The 17,205-nt window shown below is 44.8% G+C and overlaps 1 protein-coding gene across 3 annotated transcripts in view; it reads right to left on the reverse strand.

Moving 5' to 3' along the window:
• Positions 1 to 17,205, reverse strand: part of PHTF1 (putative homeodomain transcription factor 1) — an 83,750-nt gene that overhangs the window by 15,353 nt on the left and 51,192 nt on the right. For 2 of the 3 annotated variants that reach the window (XM_069944687.1, XM_069944686.1), the window contains exons 10-13: positions 13,212 to 13,298; positions 9,617 to 9,838; positions 8,507 to 8,635; positions 2,685 to 2,954 (exon numbers count right to left, since the gene is read on the reverse strand). In XM_069944687.1, the coding sequence (XP_069800788.1) occupies positions 2,685 to 2,954; positions 8,507 to 8,635; positions 9,617 to 9,838; positions 13,212 to 13,298 (708 nt within the window). The remainder of the gene's footprint in view (positions 1 to 2,684; positions 2,955 to 8,506; positions 8,636 to 9,616; positions 9,839 to 13,211; positions 13,299 to 17,205) is intronic. The other variant, XM_069944688.1, reaches the window with a different exon arrangement.

Below are 17,205 nucleotides of genomic sequence, written 5' to 3' on the forward strand. Positions count from 1 at the left end.
ATGACAGGGAGGCGCGCGTCCCACATCGCTCAGGGTTCATTCTTCAGCACTGGAAGATGCAGTGCGCACGCCTACCATAGAATGTCTTTATGACAGGGAGGCTGGCGGCATTCTCTTGCTCTGTGTGAATGGGGGCCTATGTGATTGGCCTCAGTGATTTGGCTGCAGTTCAGAACATCATCAGTAGAGCTGGGACAGCGCCTCATCGGGCTCAGTAAACAGAAGCATCAAGGCGGACCAGAGCGCTGGCCCTGGACGCTTGAGTATGCTCCATTTTATTATTTTCTACCTCTTGTAGGTCTGTAGTTTTATTTTTTTAATTACAGCGGAGAACGCCTTTGGCCTATAACTCACTTTAAATAACATTATAAATATAATCAGAATATTTGCCAGATAATAAGAAATATTTGTCGACTCTTCATCTACAAACAATCTATAATTGAAACGTTATATTTCTTACTACATTTTTTTTTTTTTTTAAAAAGCAATTAATTTATACTGCTTATAAAAGCATAAACAGTAGTGACTAATGTTACAGGCACTCCACTAAGCAATGCACTATATGCAAGGTGTGACTAGTAAGGAGGATCTTTCCAAAAAAAAATTTTTTTTTCTAATAACTCAACGATTCAATAAGAAACCTAATTTTGTTTACAATTGTATGATCGGCCATGTTGAAAATTTTTTGGAGGTGTGACTGAGGTCAATCATCACATCTATGGATGGTTAATTCTGATTATTTGATTTTCTTTGCATCCACTGCGTCTCTTATTACATTGACGGTTATTGAATTACCTTCAAGACGTATAGATTCCTGCCTTATGCATTTGTGGTATAGGCGATGGCTTTAATTCAATACTACAGTAATCCCCTCATGTGGTTCAATTGAATCTTTTCCCTTTGGCTGCCCCAAGCTTCTAATAACCACGGCTCACTTTGTTTCATTAAAGGGTTATCATTGCATGTAGCTGCAGCATATTACATTTACATTGCTGGCGTCTCGCTGCATAGAGCTTTGTGTGTGAGATGATGAAATGAGAATATCATTATCTGCCAGGGTATTTTTGAGCGTGCTTTTATTCTGGCAGCTTTTTTTTTCCTGTTTGCTGAACCCTTACAGCCAAATGAGTGAAAAGGTTTTCAAAACACGATAACCCCCTCCCCCCATTCTAATTTTTTTAGCATTTTTGTAAATACAAATTCTTTTTTTCTATAGCAACATAAAGCACATAGAAATATACAGTGTAGACATCCGAAATTTAATGTCATGGATTTTTTTTTTCTTGTGAATAGAGGGCAAGTTATTTCTAAGGGTACGTGCACACCGAGCAAAAATCGGCAGAGTTGCGCAGAGAGTGACAGGAGAAGGGGCACGCAAGCCCTTCCATAAACACACTATGGGACACTGAGGAAGGCAGGATTCCGTGACTGAGAGCTCTGCCGCGGAATTCCGCAGATTTGTGATTATACCCCAAGTTGAAATGCCCCTTTAAAATAAATGTGGTGTGGCCAAAGGGTGTGGTGGCCAAAGGGTGGGCCCCAAGAATGATTTCCTTAGGGGGCCTCAAGGTACAGGCTCCAGTTTGACACTGCCTGTATTTCACTATTAAGGTATGTCCACACTACAGAATCCCAGCAGACCATCCGCCGCAGATTCCCCCGCTGGCGGCCTCGTGCATCTCTTCTGGTCCCATAGGCTTCATTCTATGGTTTGGCAGATTACGCCGTTCACCCAAAGAATAAACCCGCTCATTCTTTGAGCAGACGGTGTAATCTCCCAAATCATAGAATGAAGCCTATGGGACCAGTGGAGATGCGTGTGTCCGCCATCAGGCGAGCTGCGGAGGGTGATCCGCCAGGATTCCGTAGTGTGGACATACCCTAACTGTGCCAAATATATTAGATTGCAGTTGGGTAGCTATTAGGGAATGTTGGGAATGGATGCAAGGGGGTTGCCAAGTCACTTTGCCTGGTCCAGTATAAAAAGGGGCTTCGATATTGAACTTTTCTTCCCAGATGAATACAACCATGCTGTGCTCTGTTGAATCTTTAGAATTTGATAGCCCACTTTACACACACACACACACGTGCAGATTGATCAGTCTGTCTGAGACAAAACCAACCAATCACAGTCCATTATGAGAAATGAAAGCTGTGATTGGTTGCGTCCAATTTTTTGCCTCTAAACGATTTATTAAAACGTACCTTTTCTTTAAATAGATTTATTTCTACCCACTATATAACTTGTACATGGCATATCGTAACTTGAATATGGCATATTTCACCAGATTTCTGCTCTGCAGACTTCATCTCTAATTTTTAGTTGTCTGTTAATGTTTGGGGCCTAGCCATCAGGCTTACATACATCAGAGAAACAGAAAAGAGGATCTTTCTTTTCTATCTTTGTATCATACTCTAAGAAGCAGCAGCAGCATGGAGAACATTACAGAACAGTACTGAGCAGCGAGCACTAGGGTGAAATGCAATGCTAACAGTAAACTTTTTTTTCTGGTTCTCTACAAGTTCCCCTCTCTTACAATTCCCCACCACATATTCTCTATAGACAGCTCAGTCCTTCTTGCAAACACACAAAAGCGTTAAGATATTCCTCTGAAATGTGAAGATGTAGTTTAAAAGTCACTATGAAAATATAACATACTATTAACCCAATTTAGTATGCCAACCTGTTTATATGTTCGTTCTGCCACGCACATCAAGAAGAAGAACATCCAGGTGAGACAGATGCGGAGCACCAGATTAATGAATGAGAGAATAAAGAGGAGATGAGTCGGGGGTCCACCACAGAAGATTGCCAGGTATTCTTTGCTAGTCAGTGAAAAGATTTGTTCCATATCCCGTTGACACACATGGAAGAAAAAGGGGAAGACACCCAAGGCAAGAGTGACCACATTCCCTAGCATTTGATATCCCACACCATGCTCAAAGGAGCTCACCTGGACATGACAAAACAAAACATTACTTATTGTTTAAAATACAGTTAAAACATCCTACATCCCAATACATTTGCTCTTCAAATAAATTGCAGTAAAAAAAAACAAAAAAAAACAACTTACTGGTCTTAAGAATAAAGCCCCAACTCCCCTGTTTGTAAGGAGCAGCTGGTTGGTATGTGTGCAGCCACTTCATTGTCTAACTTCAGCAACTACCATCGAGAATGAAGGGAGTAGCGTCCTACATGCCAACCTGCTGTTCCTTTAAAAAGGAGTCAGGGTTTCTTCTGGAAAATGTGGGGGGCACCCCTGTTGGACCCACCACAATCTCATACTTATGGCCTATCCCGTGGATAGAGGATATGTTATTTTACGTCAGAATACCCCCTTTAAGGGTATGTAATCTTAAAGAGGACCTGTCACCCCCCGTGCCGGGGTGACAGGCTCCTGACCCCTTGCTAGATCCCCCTATACTCACCTCAGTGCGCACACAGCAGAGTCCGACGCTCATAGAAAATGAATGGGGAGTCCAATGCTCCGTCATTCTCTATGGGCATCGGACTCTCCTGTCAGCGCGCGCGCCGGGCTTCGGGCGCTGATATCTCAGTCATCCGACCGCATCAGGAAGCGGGACCCGGTGCGATTAGGTAAGTATAGGGCGCTCTGACGGGGTCGGGAGCCTGTCATCCCGGCACGAGGGGTAACAGGTATCCTTTAAAGCGACTCTGTACCCACAATCTGACCCCTCCAAACCACTTGTACCTTCAGATAGCTGCTTTTAATCCAAGATCTGTCCTGGGGTCCGTTCGGCAGGGGATGCAGTTATTGTCATAAAAACAACTTTTAATCCGGCAGCGCTGTGTCTAACGGCCGGGGCTTACATTTGTACAGTATATGCATTAGGCTGGCACAAACTCTCCGTCCTTCCTCCCCACCCTCCTCATCATTAGGAATGATCCAGGAACATTTACTGCTGTTTGAGCTTTGCACAGGTGTATTAACGATCCAGCCCATGTTCATTATACACACAGGTGGGGAATAGGAAGCAATCTGCCTGGAGCATTCCTAATGCTGAGGAGGGTGGGGAGGAAGGACAGAGAGGTGGTGCCAGCCTAAGGCATATACAAATGTACAGCGCTGCCAGATCTTGGATTAAAAGCAGCTATCTGAAGGTACAAGTGGTTTGGGGGGGTCAGATTGTGGGTACAGAGTCGCTTTAATAGGCCTAAAATAAAAAAAATCTATTTGGAGATGAGGGGCACACACAAAAACCATAGGGTCCTACAACCCAACTTAAAATAAGCCCCACCATTTAATGAAAACGTATTACTTAGTTATTTGAACTAATGTAGAAAACCTCTTAAAGGAAAAATCTAATGATTCCTAAAATGCGGCAGGGGCGGGGGTGGGGTGATTGATTTAAGTAGAAACGGCGGGACTGTCCTCAGGCCCCACACCGGTCTCTGGGACCTCCAGGGATGACACGTCACAGCCCAACTGATGGACTGGCTTCTCTGCGCTGCTTCAGTCACTGATTGGCTGAGAGGCCAGTCCATCAGCCGGGACAGGCCTTTTCCCCTCAAGTCGTAACGTTCTCACAGTTTGGGGAAAATGCTTTCTGGCAGGCTTGTCCTGCCATTCACTGCAGGCACGGGGAGAGGCAAGTCCCTACGTGTAATCCACTTCCCCCCTGCCGACTGCTGCATTTTAGAAATTGACAGACTTCTCCTTTAAGGACCATGTGTTTTTTCCACCTCATACCATATCATTTTCAGTTTTTTCACCTATAGATCCATATGAAGCGACTCTATACCCACTTTGTGCACCCCCCCCCCCCAACTACTTATACCTTCTTTTAGCTGATGAGAAGTTCTTTTTGCTGGTACGTTTATCCATGCTGGTGTCGCTTTCCAGAGGCCTTCATTCATATTTTATTCGGGCTGTAGCCATGCCAAAAAGGCGTGGCCTAGAGCGATCATGCCCTAGGCCAGCACCGCCTGTGTGGTGTTGGTCTCAGTCTCCCCCTGCCTCCCGTTCCGCCCTCGGTCCAGCTGCACAGTATTAGCAGTCATTGCACATGCGCTGCTTCCTGACCCCCCCCCCCCCCCCCCCGGGGCCGCTGCAATGACATAGGCGGGTCCGTGCCACCTCTCTGGTGTGCCTCACAACGCGCCCTGCGGAGAAGAGGACCAGCTGATTCAGGGAGCTGGTGGCACGATAGTATGGGGGGGGCGGGGAGCGGAGCATGCACAATGACTGCTAATACTGTGCGGGGGGTGCACAAAGTGGGTACACAGTCGCTTTAATTTTTGCTACAACAATTGTACTTTGTAATGACATACTTATTTTTTCCATACAATAAGTAAAAAATTTCTGCACTGTGGAATTAAATAGAATTTTTTTAATTTTGCGGTAGGGTTCATCTTTACGCAGTTCACTGTGTGGTAATTATGTTTAAAATTGATGTATGCTGTTCCTTATAACTCTCTTATTTCTTGGTTTATGGGGCTATTTCACAATTTTTTTGCGCCATAATCTGTACTTTATAACAGTACCTTACTTGCGAATTTTTTATACATTTTTTACATCCTCTTTAATCTGACCCACGCATAGAACGGCACTGTGGTCCGTTTTTTGCAACCCCTCTCTGTATCTCCTTAGGGATCCCATGACATACCGGATAGGTCATGATTCCTTAAGAGGTTAAAAACATTGGCAAGTTGGACCTGCTGCTGTAGTCTGACATTTTTCTATTAGAACACTGGATGCAAATATACTGATAAATCTCATAGAGCTTTAAAGGAGAACTCCAGTGAAAATCTTTTTCTTTCAAATCAACTAGTGTCAGAAAGTTATATAGATTTGCAATTTACTTCTATTTGAAAATCTCAAGTCTTCCCATACTTATCAGCTGCTGTATGTCCTGCAGGAAATGTTGTTTTCTTTTCAAACTGACACAGTGTTCTCTGCTGCCACCCCTGTCCAAGACAGGAACTGTCCTGAGCAGGAGAGGTTTTCTATGGAAATTTGCTAGTGCTAGTTCCTGACATGGACAGAGGTGGCAGCAGAGAGCACTGGATGGATGCATGTTCTACAGTAGTAAAAAACAACAATAGTCCCCCCCCCCCTAGTATACAAGTGATGTTGAGTCACCATGATAGTAAATTATAGCCGTTATTTCTTATATAGCAGTCCTCACTAGTGCCGATCTCTCTAATTGCTCTTTTTTGTTGATCTGCCATTTCGGCGCCTGCTATATAAATACAGATCTTATACAGAACAGCTGCTGTTCAACATGATCGGTAAATTAATTAATGGGAATCCTAATGGCATGTACATGAAGGAAGAAGATAAGTCCAGGGAATAGAGGAGCCATACATTTCATTAATGGGATAATTACTGCATTAACCTTTTCCCTGCACACTTCACAATGTCTTACATATCCAGTTAGAATGTCAGCAAGAATTCTTTGAAGGTCGGTGAAACAATGAAAATGATAAATATGTACTTGTAACAGAGGCATATGGCCCTGACACCTGGTGCCTAGAGTTGTTACAGGGTTCATTGCCTACGCAGGGGGGGGGGGGGGGAGCCCAATATAAACATGTAATTAAGAAATAGCCCAGAGGTCGTATTCCCCCATAGTGATGCCGCCCAAACTACTCTAATAATTCCACAGCTATTGGTGAACCCATGAGAGTGTGGTTTCAGCCATACGCATTCTCCATTATGTGGAAAGGTGACCTTAAAGGGGAACACCAGTTATTCTTATAAATCAACTATATCGATTTGTCATTTACTTCTATTTAAAAATCTTACGTCTTCCAGTACTTATCAGCTTCTGTATGTCCTGTAGGACGTGGTGTATACTTTCCAGTCTGACAGTGCTCTCTGCTGCCACCTCTGTCCATGTCAGGAACTGTCCAGAGCAGGAAAGGTTTTCTATGGGGATTTGCTACTGTTTCGGACAGCGGTAACTATGTCTCTGCAGCCCTTGTAAATGATAAATCGGGCCGTGTAATAGGCCCAGTAAACGAGCGCCGATCTAGCAGATTGTTTACAGTTATTATCGGGCCTTCATCAGCCCGTTTAATACTACCCATACACATTGCAGCTCTGAAGCCAACATTAGGTAGAATTAGATTAGGTAACTAGATTAATTAGGTAACAAAGAACAGATGCTGCTTCTCTTCGCCCTAAGGTCATCTTTGATACTGAGCAATTCTGTCATTAGCTCCTTGCCAACCAACCAAACAATACTGTTAAGGCCCTATTACACGGAACGATTTTTGGCCGTATTCGGCCGATATCAACCGTTGCGGCCAATAATTGTCCTGTGTAACGATCAGCCGAAATGAATGATGTCAGCTATCACAGTTGTTTGTCTTTCAACATGTTTAAAGGGGTACTCCGGCAGGGGGGCACTTTTTTTTGATGGGGGAGGGGAGGGGGTGGCTGAGGAAAAAGACGTCCACTCACCTCCCCGGTTCCAGCGGCAGGTCCCGCATCGCGGCGCTCTGGTGCCCGGTTCTCGTCCGCTTCCTGGTGTCTGACGCCGCCCGAGACGCTACATCTCAGGTTCGCTCAGCCACTCAGTGAAGGAGGCGGGATCAGTGTCAAGTCCGCTCAGATCCCGCCTCCTTCACTGAATGGCTGAGCGGACCTGAGACATATCGTCTCGGGCCCACGTCAGACACCAGGAAGCGTCCGAGAACCGGGCACAGGAGCGCCGCGATGCGGGACCCGCCGCTGGAACCAGGGAGGTGAGTGGACGTCTTTTTCCTCAGCCACCCCCTCCCCGGTCCCATCAAAAAATGTCCCCCCCCCGCCGGAGTACCCCTTTAAAGACAAACAACAGCAAAGATCAGCCATCTGCTGCTGCCGCTCCGTGAAATATGAGCGGCGGCAGCAGACCGCTGCCATCCTCTATGGGATGCCCGGATAATTTAGTGATCACCTGGGCAGCCTCCCCGCGGCCTCCCCTGCACTTACCCGCTCACTGCCGCCACGTGTAGTAGCGACGTCAGGGAACGAGGAGGAAACAAGCGCTAACAGCGCTCATTTGCTCCTCTAGTCGCCCCGTGTAATAGGCGCTTTAGTTAAGGGTCCATTTACATAGAAAAATTACCTGACAGATTATCTGCCAAAGATTTGAAGCCAAAGCCAGAAACAGACTATAAAAAGAGATCAGGTTATAAAGGAAAGCCTGAGATTTCTCCTCTTTTCAAATCCATTTCTTGCTTTGGCTTCAAATCTTTGTCAGATAATTTCTCTGTGTAAATGGACCCTTAAGGGCACCCATCATGTCATACTGACGGCAAGATACGTTGATGCGCTGTAGAAATCTTCTCACTCCACTGTCTGTTCAGGCAGGCGCTGTTGACTACATTGAGTCAATTGAAGAATTCCTCCTCTAACATGTGGCTGAAGAGGCAGTGGAGTGGCACAAAACTACAGGTACCCTTTAACCAAAGTCTCGTAGATACCTGCATGTCCCAAACTATGTTTTCAATGTTATGATCCCCATATAAATATAATAGTACGTGAAGACATACTTGTTTCATGATGATCCCACTGATGTCCAGTACAGACATATCGGCCTTCTTGCACTCGTTCTTCTCCCATATGATTGCACTAACTCTCTCGGATGTAGGACTTGTGCCTTGCAGCCAATACAGATGGTTCTACAGAAGAAACAGAGGATGCCGCAGGTTAACCCTTATTCAGATAATCCAATGGACCCCAACCTTTTCAAGATAGCTTGCATATCCGTATTCCCTGCTGCTGTCATTCAGTGCCGGAACCTTATGCCAGGAAACTGAAATATTGCTCCTTTTGCAGACTTTAAAGGGGTTGTTCACCAACAATTTTCTTTCAGATCAACCGGTACCAGAAAGTGCCAGATATTTGTAATTTACTTTTAATAAAAAATCTCAAATCTTCCAGTACTTATCAGCTGCTGTATGTCCTACAGGAAGTGGTATTCTTTCCAGTCTGGAGCGCAGGAGAGGTTTTCTATGGTGATTTTCTACTGCTTTAGACAGTTCCTGACATGGACAGAGGTGGCAGCACAGACCACTGTGTCAGACTGGAAAGAATACACAACTTACAGCAGGACATACAACAGCTGATAAGTACTGGAAGACTTAAGTTTTTTTTTTATAGAAGTAAATTACAAATCTCTGGCATATTCTAAAACCAGTTGATTTAAAAGAAGAAAAAATTGGTGAACAACCCCTTTAAGCCAATTTTATTGACGATCCATCAGGATAAGTAAAAACATGGTTCTCACAGAAAAAAAGATGCTGACACATTCTGAACACGATGTGACACAGCATCGGAATTGCACCAACGTCTTTTATCCTGTGCGTGAACGCTCGGGCAGCTGACCCTGCCAATATAGGCAGGACTGGCCAACACTCAAATATGTCTGGTGCCCGCCTGATAACAACTGTCACCAATCTGTTATCCATTCATGTGCCGACGGTTTATAGAACAACTTTATTTTTAATTTGATTTTTAATCACCTAGCATTGCCAATACAAAAAGAGAAAACTTCTAAAACAATTTTTTTTAAAATAAATTTTGGAGTTTAAAAATAAATAAAATAACCATGTAATAATAGAATCCCTTTAATAAACCATACGACTTTTTTTTTCTCTCACCAGCTGAAACACATCCTTTGCTGGCCATTTCCTGCTTTTTCCAGCATAGTCCTGTGATAGGTCGTCATCGCTGTCACTCTCACATGAGGAGCGGCACTCCGGTCCGTACAGTAAGTCATCTAGGAGCATGTCTTCTGTCTCCGATCCTTGCCGGGTACTCTCGGAGTCCTGATGAGAGACTGTGTAACTCTGGGAACTACAACTTACACCAGACCTGGAGCCCTATCATATAATAAAAACAAGTAAATGATATTCATATTATCTGGTCAGCATTTTTTTTCTTGTATCATATCACAAACAACATGTAGGAATTATAATATTTCATTATTTCCAGCGCTACAAAAACATGGCCACTTTCCCCCTACTGTTGTCTCCATTGGGTTGGGTGGGTTGTGAAACTCAGTTCCATTGAAGTAAATGGAGCTTAATTGCAAACTGCACCTGAACTGGAGACAACAGTAGGGGGAAAAGTGGCCATGTTTTTGTAGCACTGGATAACCCCTTTAAGAGGGCTACAACCTTGTAAAGCATTATGCATACTTACCAACTCTCCCGGACTCCTAGATGAGGAAGCAGGTTTCCAACACATCATTTTTACCTCATACTTGCCTTACCCATACCTGCGGTCCTCGTCACTCCTTAGTAGGTGCTTGGGAGTGAAGAGGGCTACATGAATGAGAAGAATAAGGTATCTAACTGCACTTACTCTTCAGTCTGTCTTAATGGTTGGTCCTCTCTGGGGTCTGTATTTAGGGGGTCTTGTCTGAGATATCCGTTAGGAGGAGTCTTATCTGGGTTATGTTCTTCTTTAAAGTGACTCTGTACCCATAATCTGCCCCGCAAACCACTTGTACCGTCAGATAGCTGCTTTTAATCCAAGATCTGTCCTGGGGTTTGTTCGGCAGGTGATGCAGTTAGAGTCTCTGTGCCCTAAGCTTGCACCGCCTCTCCGTCCCTCCTCCCCACCCATTCCATCATTAGTAATGCCCCTGGGCAGGATGTTTTCTATTTATCCTTTGTCAGAACACTGCACAGATGCCTTAACGATCCAGCCCATGTGCAGTGTTCAGACAGGTAAGGAATAGAAAAAATGCTGCCAGGGGCATTCCTAATGGTGAAGAGGGTGGGGAGGAGGGATGGAGAGGTAGTGCCAGCCTAATGCACAGACACTCTAGGCCACGCCAATTTGACACCGGACCCATTAAAAGCAGCTATCCGACGATACAAGTGGTTTGGGGAGGGCAGATTGTGGGTACAGAGTCACTTTAAAGGGGTAGTGCGGTGTTAGAAAATTATTCACTAAATAACACACATTACAAAGTTATACAACTTTGTAATGTATGTTATGTTAGTAAATGGCCCCTTTCCCCGTGTCCCCCCCACCCCCGGAAGTGTAGTGCACTATACATACCTGATTCGTGTCGACCCCCGACCGCCATCTTGGGGGCAATGACGTCGTCTTCGGGAGGCCGGCCGAACCGCACCAACCCTCCTTCATGCCGCCCCCCCTCTGCCGCGTCATCAGCTGCTCAGCCGCAATTGAGCATAACTAAGCTCAGCCAATCGCGGCTGAGCAGCTGATGACGCGGCAGAGGCGGGCCGGCATGAGGAATGGCTGCAGCGGTTCGGCCGGCCTCCCGAAGATTACATCATTGTCACAAGATGGCGGCCGGGGTCGACACGAATCAGGTAAGTATAATGCACCACACTTCCAGGTTTAGTGTGGGTAGGGGGGGGGGCACAGGGAAGGGGGCCATTAACATACATAATATACATTACAAAGTTTTATAACTTTGTAATGTGTGTTATTTTGTGAATTGCTTAGCACCGCACTACCCCTTTAAGGGGGGTCTCATCTGGACTTTATTTACAGTTGCTGGTATCTATTTATCTTGGATGTGTATTAGCCTATGTCTACGGGCCCTATTACACCAAGCAATTATCGTCCGTAATAGCAGATAATCGCTTGGTGTAATAGCTCCTGTTAAAAGGCAATGATCAGCCGGAATACACAATGTCGGCTGATTCTTGTCTATCAACACGTTGAAAAATTTTGGAACAATAACTTTCTGCTGGATGACGCTGCTTGCAGTAGCATTAATGGCAGCAGACCGCCCTAATCTCCTATGGGCTTCCCAGATAATCTAACGATAGTCAGGGGAGCCCCTCCCCGCTCTTACCCGCTCGCTGTCAGAGCATGTAATAGCACCAACAGGAAGCGGGAAAGGAGGAGCAAGTGAGCATTGATCTGACAGGTCAGCGCTCGCTTGCTCCTCACCATGGGCCAGGTAATAGGGGCTTACTACTGCATTTGGCATCCTTACTTGTTCAGAAATATTGGAGTCTTCATTTGTTTAGGAGGTGACGTCTGTATAGGGGTCTGGGATATAATTTATTTAGGGGATCTGTATATATTTTTTTACAGGGTTAGGTATCAGATCTATGCTAGTCTAATCAGGGATCTGTATTTTTTTTGGGGGGGAGGGGCATAAAGCATGTTATATGCACTCTTTATTACTCAAATGAGGTAGGTTAGATGAATGGGGAATATGAGGGACCCCCGTCACCCTTTTCACCATGACCTTTATGTTTAGGAAAAAGCTTTTGTTCATGATTTTTTTTCTTTTTATTAGAAGAAATACTCTACAAACATGTTCTGAGCCTGGTGTGATTGATCATGTATGGTCAGTGTGAGCAACTGTAATGGCCAATATGGACTACAATGTATATGGCCGTGTCTGTGAAAAGACCATTAATAGATGATCATTCATTCATCCTCTCTTCCTTTGAGCTACTGTACCACAAGTCCCAAAGGTTTGTGATCCACAAACAGTGGCATAGCTACCATAGAGGCAGGGAAGGCGGTTGCTATGGGGTCCGTGGAGAGAGGGGGCCGGGGATGCACAAGGAAGATAAGAGCCTCCTGTGTCCTTTTGCTTAACCTCTTATGTACTGCAGTGTGTAAGTGACTCAGTGTTCTCTTACATGCTGCAACACAAAAAAGGGTTAATTTGCTAAAGACAATTAGCTCTCTGCCTCACTACTCTGATAACCTTGACCTCTGTTCTCTGAGCTCCTGCAGAGGTCAGGGGTTATCAGTGCAGGCATAGTGAAGGAGAGAGCTAATTTTCTTCTGTATTAACCCTTTGTTTGTAAGAGAATGTAAGAGAACACTGGGCATGTAAGAGAATACTGGGTCACTTACACTGCAGTAAATAGGGGTTAAGCAAAAGGTAGTCTGCTCCTGCACCTATGTATATAACCATGAGGCTCCTAATAGGCTGTTATAGTTAAATACAGTGGATGGACAGAACAAGCAGACATTGGCTTTCTCCTCTGCCAGTCACTGTTGTGGCTGCACGCGGAATTCTGCCTCTGGCCACGAGAATCTTTTTTGGCCACATCACTGCGTGTGCGTGTGTGTGTGCGTGCGTGCGTGCGTGTATGTATATATATATATATATATATATATATATATATATATATATATATATATATATTTGATGTGGCCAAAAAAAAATTCTTGTGTGTAGGGGAGGGGGTCCCCATACAGTTTTCTAGCTACGCCCTGGTAAACAGTTAACGTTTACTGTACCTGGCTGAAAATAGATTCCTCCTCGGAGTCCACCGGGCTGTCAGATTCCTGGATATTGTGGTTTCCTTTTAACACTCTGTGTTTTTCCTGCAAAAAAACAAAAAACAAAATAAAGGTCCTGATCACTAATCGTAACGTGTAACACTAACTGCAGAAGGGAAGAAGAAGAAAAAAGATCAATGCAGTTACCAATAAAACCATAGGGGGAGAATTACCAAACATGGTGTAAAGTTAAACTGGCTCAGTTGCCCCTAGCAACCAATCAGATTCCACCTTTCATTCCTCACAGACTCTTTGGAAAATGAAAGGTGGAATCTGATTGGTTGCTAGGGGCAACTGAGCCAGTTTAACTTTACACCATGTTTGATAAATCTCCCCCATTGTTCCTAAAATCTTCTTATTCACCAAGAATGATGAAACGTAACCACAACATTTGCACTTTTATGAACACTGCCATTACCTTCCATCTAGATTAAAACAGCTGCCAGGTATATTCCATTATGCTACATTCTGTCAGCTAATTTAATAGCCATCATAGGTTCTTCTTCACTGACTTGTGTATTTAAGGGGAACCTGCAATCACTTTCACACGGTGTATTTAAGGGGAACCTGCAATCACTTTCACAACCACGTGTCATTGGGGTGGTCCCTGGTGGCTTTTTCTTTCCCCCATTGATTTCTTTCCCCCCTATACCTAAACAGGAAAAGCTTACTGAAGGCTGGTGGGATATGGAGATGCTGCTGTAGACCAGCCAGATAACTGGTGGTTCAGGCAGCATGAAAGAAATGACTGGTTTCTTTTAAAAGGGTATTCCACTCAAAAATAACTCTTTATGCCCATGAACTGCAAAGGGTAAGCCTAACAATTCCTTCCATTCTTATTATCTTTTCAGTCTCCTTCCCCAGTTCTGAGCTGCTGCTTTCTGCTGAAGACACGAAAACTGTGTGTGAGCTTTTCTCTCAGTCTCCCCCTCTTCCACCCTCCTATCTGAGACAGCTGATGATACAAATAAGTCCCTGGTGATACAAACAAGTCCCTATCTGCAACTTTGTAGCAACTTTGTAATGCCAGGAGGATTAATCACAGTGGGTTCATCGGCAACTTGACCTTAGATTAACCTTCCAGCAATACAAAGAATCTACAAAGTTGAAGATACAGCTGGCCAGGGACTTGTTAACATCAGCTGTCTCAGAAGGGAGGGGGGCGGAGTGGGAGACAGAAAAAAAAAGCTCATACACAGTTTGTTTTATCTTCAGCAGAAAGCAGCAGCTCAAAACTGGGGGAAGGAGACTGAATAGATATCAAATATGGAATCGGTTATTAGTTTCACAATGGGCAGCAACATATGATCAGCCCCCTTGCCCCTAAAAAAAAAAAAAGGGCCACCAGGTGTGCGATCCAAGGTGGCAGGGAATTGCATGCTGCCACTGAGGAGAACTGTAAGAGGTTGCTCTGACGCAAAACCATCTGGATCACAAAATTGAAAACAGATTTATCGAGATTTGTAGTTTTAAAGAGTGATTTCCGATGGATGTTGGACTTTTGGCACAATGAGCATGACAACGGGGTCGGCATCCGGAGCATCACCAGAAGGAGAGGGCAAGTATTCAAAGCTGTATTAAGGGGTATGGCAATTTCTGCCCCGATCCCTTGCAAGGGATTATCCAGCGGTACAAAAACATGGCCCCTTTCTTTCAGAGACCACACGACTCTTGTCTCATGTTCTGGTGCAGTTTGCAATAAAAGCGACAGTATCAGCAGGTTCTGGACAGTGAACCTGCTGATGGGAGCCAGCCACTCTTTACCTCTGGATTCCGTCCTCCGTACACTGGTGCGGTCCGGTATACCGGTGTTTCGGCTAATTCCTGGTATGCTAATTAGCGTCCTCGGAGCATTTGGGGCATCACCGATACTCCTGGAGCACCCGCTCGGCCCCCCTAGCCTGCCTCCTGCTGGCCCGCCCACTATGCATATTCATATATACATAGCTAGGCCGGTTGTTACGGGCTGCTTCCTGCACATGCGCCGTAACAAGCGGCCTAGCTGTGCATATATGAATATGCATATCGGGGTGGGCTGGGAGGAGGCAGGCTAGACAGCCCAAGCAGGTGCTCCAGGAGCATGGGGTTGCCCAAAATGCTCCAGGACCGCTAATTAGCATACCAGGAATTAGCCAAAAACGCTGATATACCGAACCGCACCGGTATAAGGAGGACGACAAGGGAATCCGGAGGTAAGGAGCGGCTGGCTTCTATCAGCAGGTTCACTGGCCAGAACCTGCTGATACTGCCGCTTTATGGCCCTATTCCACGGGCCGTTTAGAGGAGCAAACGAGTGCCCTCAGCGCTCGTTTGCTCCTCGTTCCCCGCTTGCTGCCGCTGCCGCTATTCAACATGGCTGCAGCGAGCGGGTGAGTGTGGAAGGGGCAGCGGGGAGCTGCGGGGAGGGGGCTGCCCGGGTGATCACTGATCGTCCGGGCAGCCCATAGGATACAGCAGCATCTGCTGCCGATGCTCCTATTCAACGGAGCGACGGCAGAAGATAGTTGCTGTATCAGTCGCTTGTTTTTCAACATGCTGAAAAACAAGCGACTGCAACGATCAGCCGACATGAACGATGTCGGCTGATCGTTGCACTTTATTGCACGGGGCGATTATCGTCCGTAGCGGCCGATATCGGACGATAATCGTTCTGTGGAATAAGGCCTTTAAGCCCCATTCACTTCAACCCCGCCCAAGCTGGAGACAAGGGTGGGGCTGTCTCTGGAAGAAAGTTGCCATGTTTTTGTAGCGCTGGATAACCCTTTTAATCATAAAATGTATTTTATAGCGCGCTCTCTCTTTGAATACACAAAGACCCTTATGTTATTAATCTGCCTGACAGATCCTCTCGGCTTCTATATAAAATATGGCTGAAATCCCCTAACAGTCCAGAAAGTATCTTGCTCATTACAATATTTGTTTGCACAGTAATTATATTGCCATCATTATTTAAACAGAAGCATAAATTACTCCCAATTTCAATTTCCTAAGGGAAGAAACATATTAATTTTTCACGACATATCCATTTGGTTCATCAGTTACTTAAAGGGTGATTGAACCTTCCTCACAAAGAAGATTACGCATGGAAGATACTTCCAGTGTACGCTACATTTGACTGAATATTTAATGGAGGCACAGTTAATTTTCGTTGCAATTTCGGAATTACTAGTGCTAATAGCCTGATAGTATCAGTTTTACATTTCATAAATGCAAAGAGCGCAGATTGCATTGCCATGGTTTCTGTATGGTAACATACCGTGAATACAGCTTCAATAAAAATCTGATATTATTTCTTAATATAACCATTGGTACAATAGCTATATACAAATGTTATATTGTATGGAAACTGAATTAAGCTAAATTTATGGTTTTCAGTTCCAATAAACTAAATTTACCATGTTAAGCCTTAAAGGGGTAGTTTACAAAAAAAAAAAATCTTTCAAATCAACTGGTCCCAGAAAGTGACAGATTTTTTATTTACTTCTATTAAAAAATCTCAAGTCTTGAAGTATTTGTCAGCTACTGTATGTCCTGGAGGAAGTGGTGTATTCTTTCCAGTCTGACACAGTTCTCTCTGCTGCCACCTCTGTCCATGTCAGGAACTGTCCAGAGCAGCGGCAAATCCCCATAGAAAAAGTCTCTTGCTCTCCAGACTGAAAAGAATACACCACTTCCTGTAGAACATACAGCAGCTGATAGGTACTGAAAGACTGGAGATTTTTTTAATAGAAATAAATTACAAAGCTCTAGCACTTGCTCTGGCCCTGCAATCACTTGAGACACGAACAACATACAAAGACACACATTATTGACACACACACACACACACACACTGACTGACTGACACACAGCATGTACAGCTCAGTCTTCTCGATTTTCCTCTGTCGGGTTGCTCTCCACACTGTAAGGTTGAGGACCTTCGGGTCATGTGATCAGGTCCTTCACCCTTTTC

Source organism: Dendropsophus ebraccatus, chromosome 11, assembly GCF_027789765.1.
Source record: "Dendropsophus ebraccatus isolate aDenEbr1 chromosome 11, aDenEbr1.pat, whole genome shotgun sequence".
Taxonomy (NCBI): domain Eukaryota; kingdom Metazoa; phylum Chordata; class Amphibia; order Anura; family Hylidae; genus Dendropsophus; species Dendropsophus ebraccatus.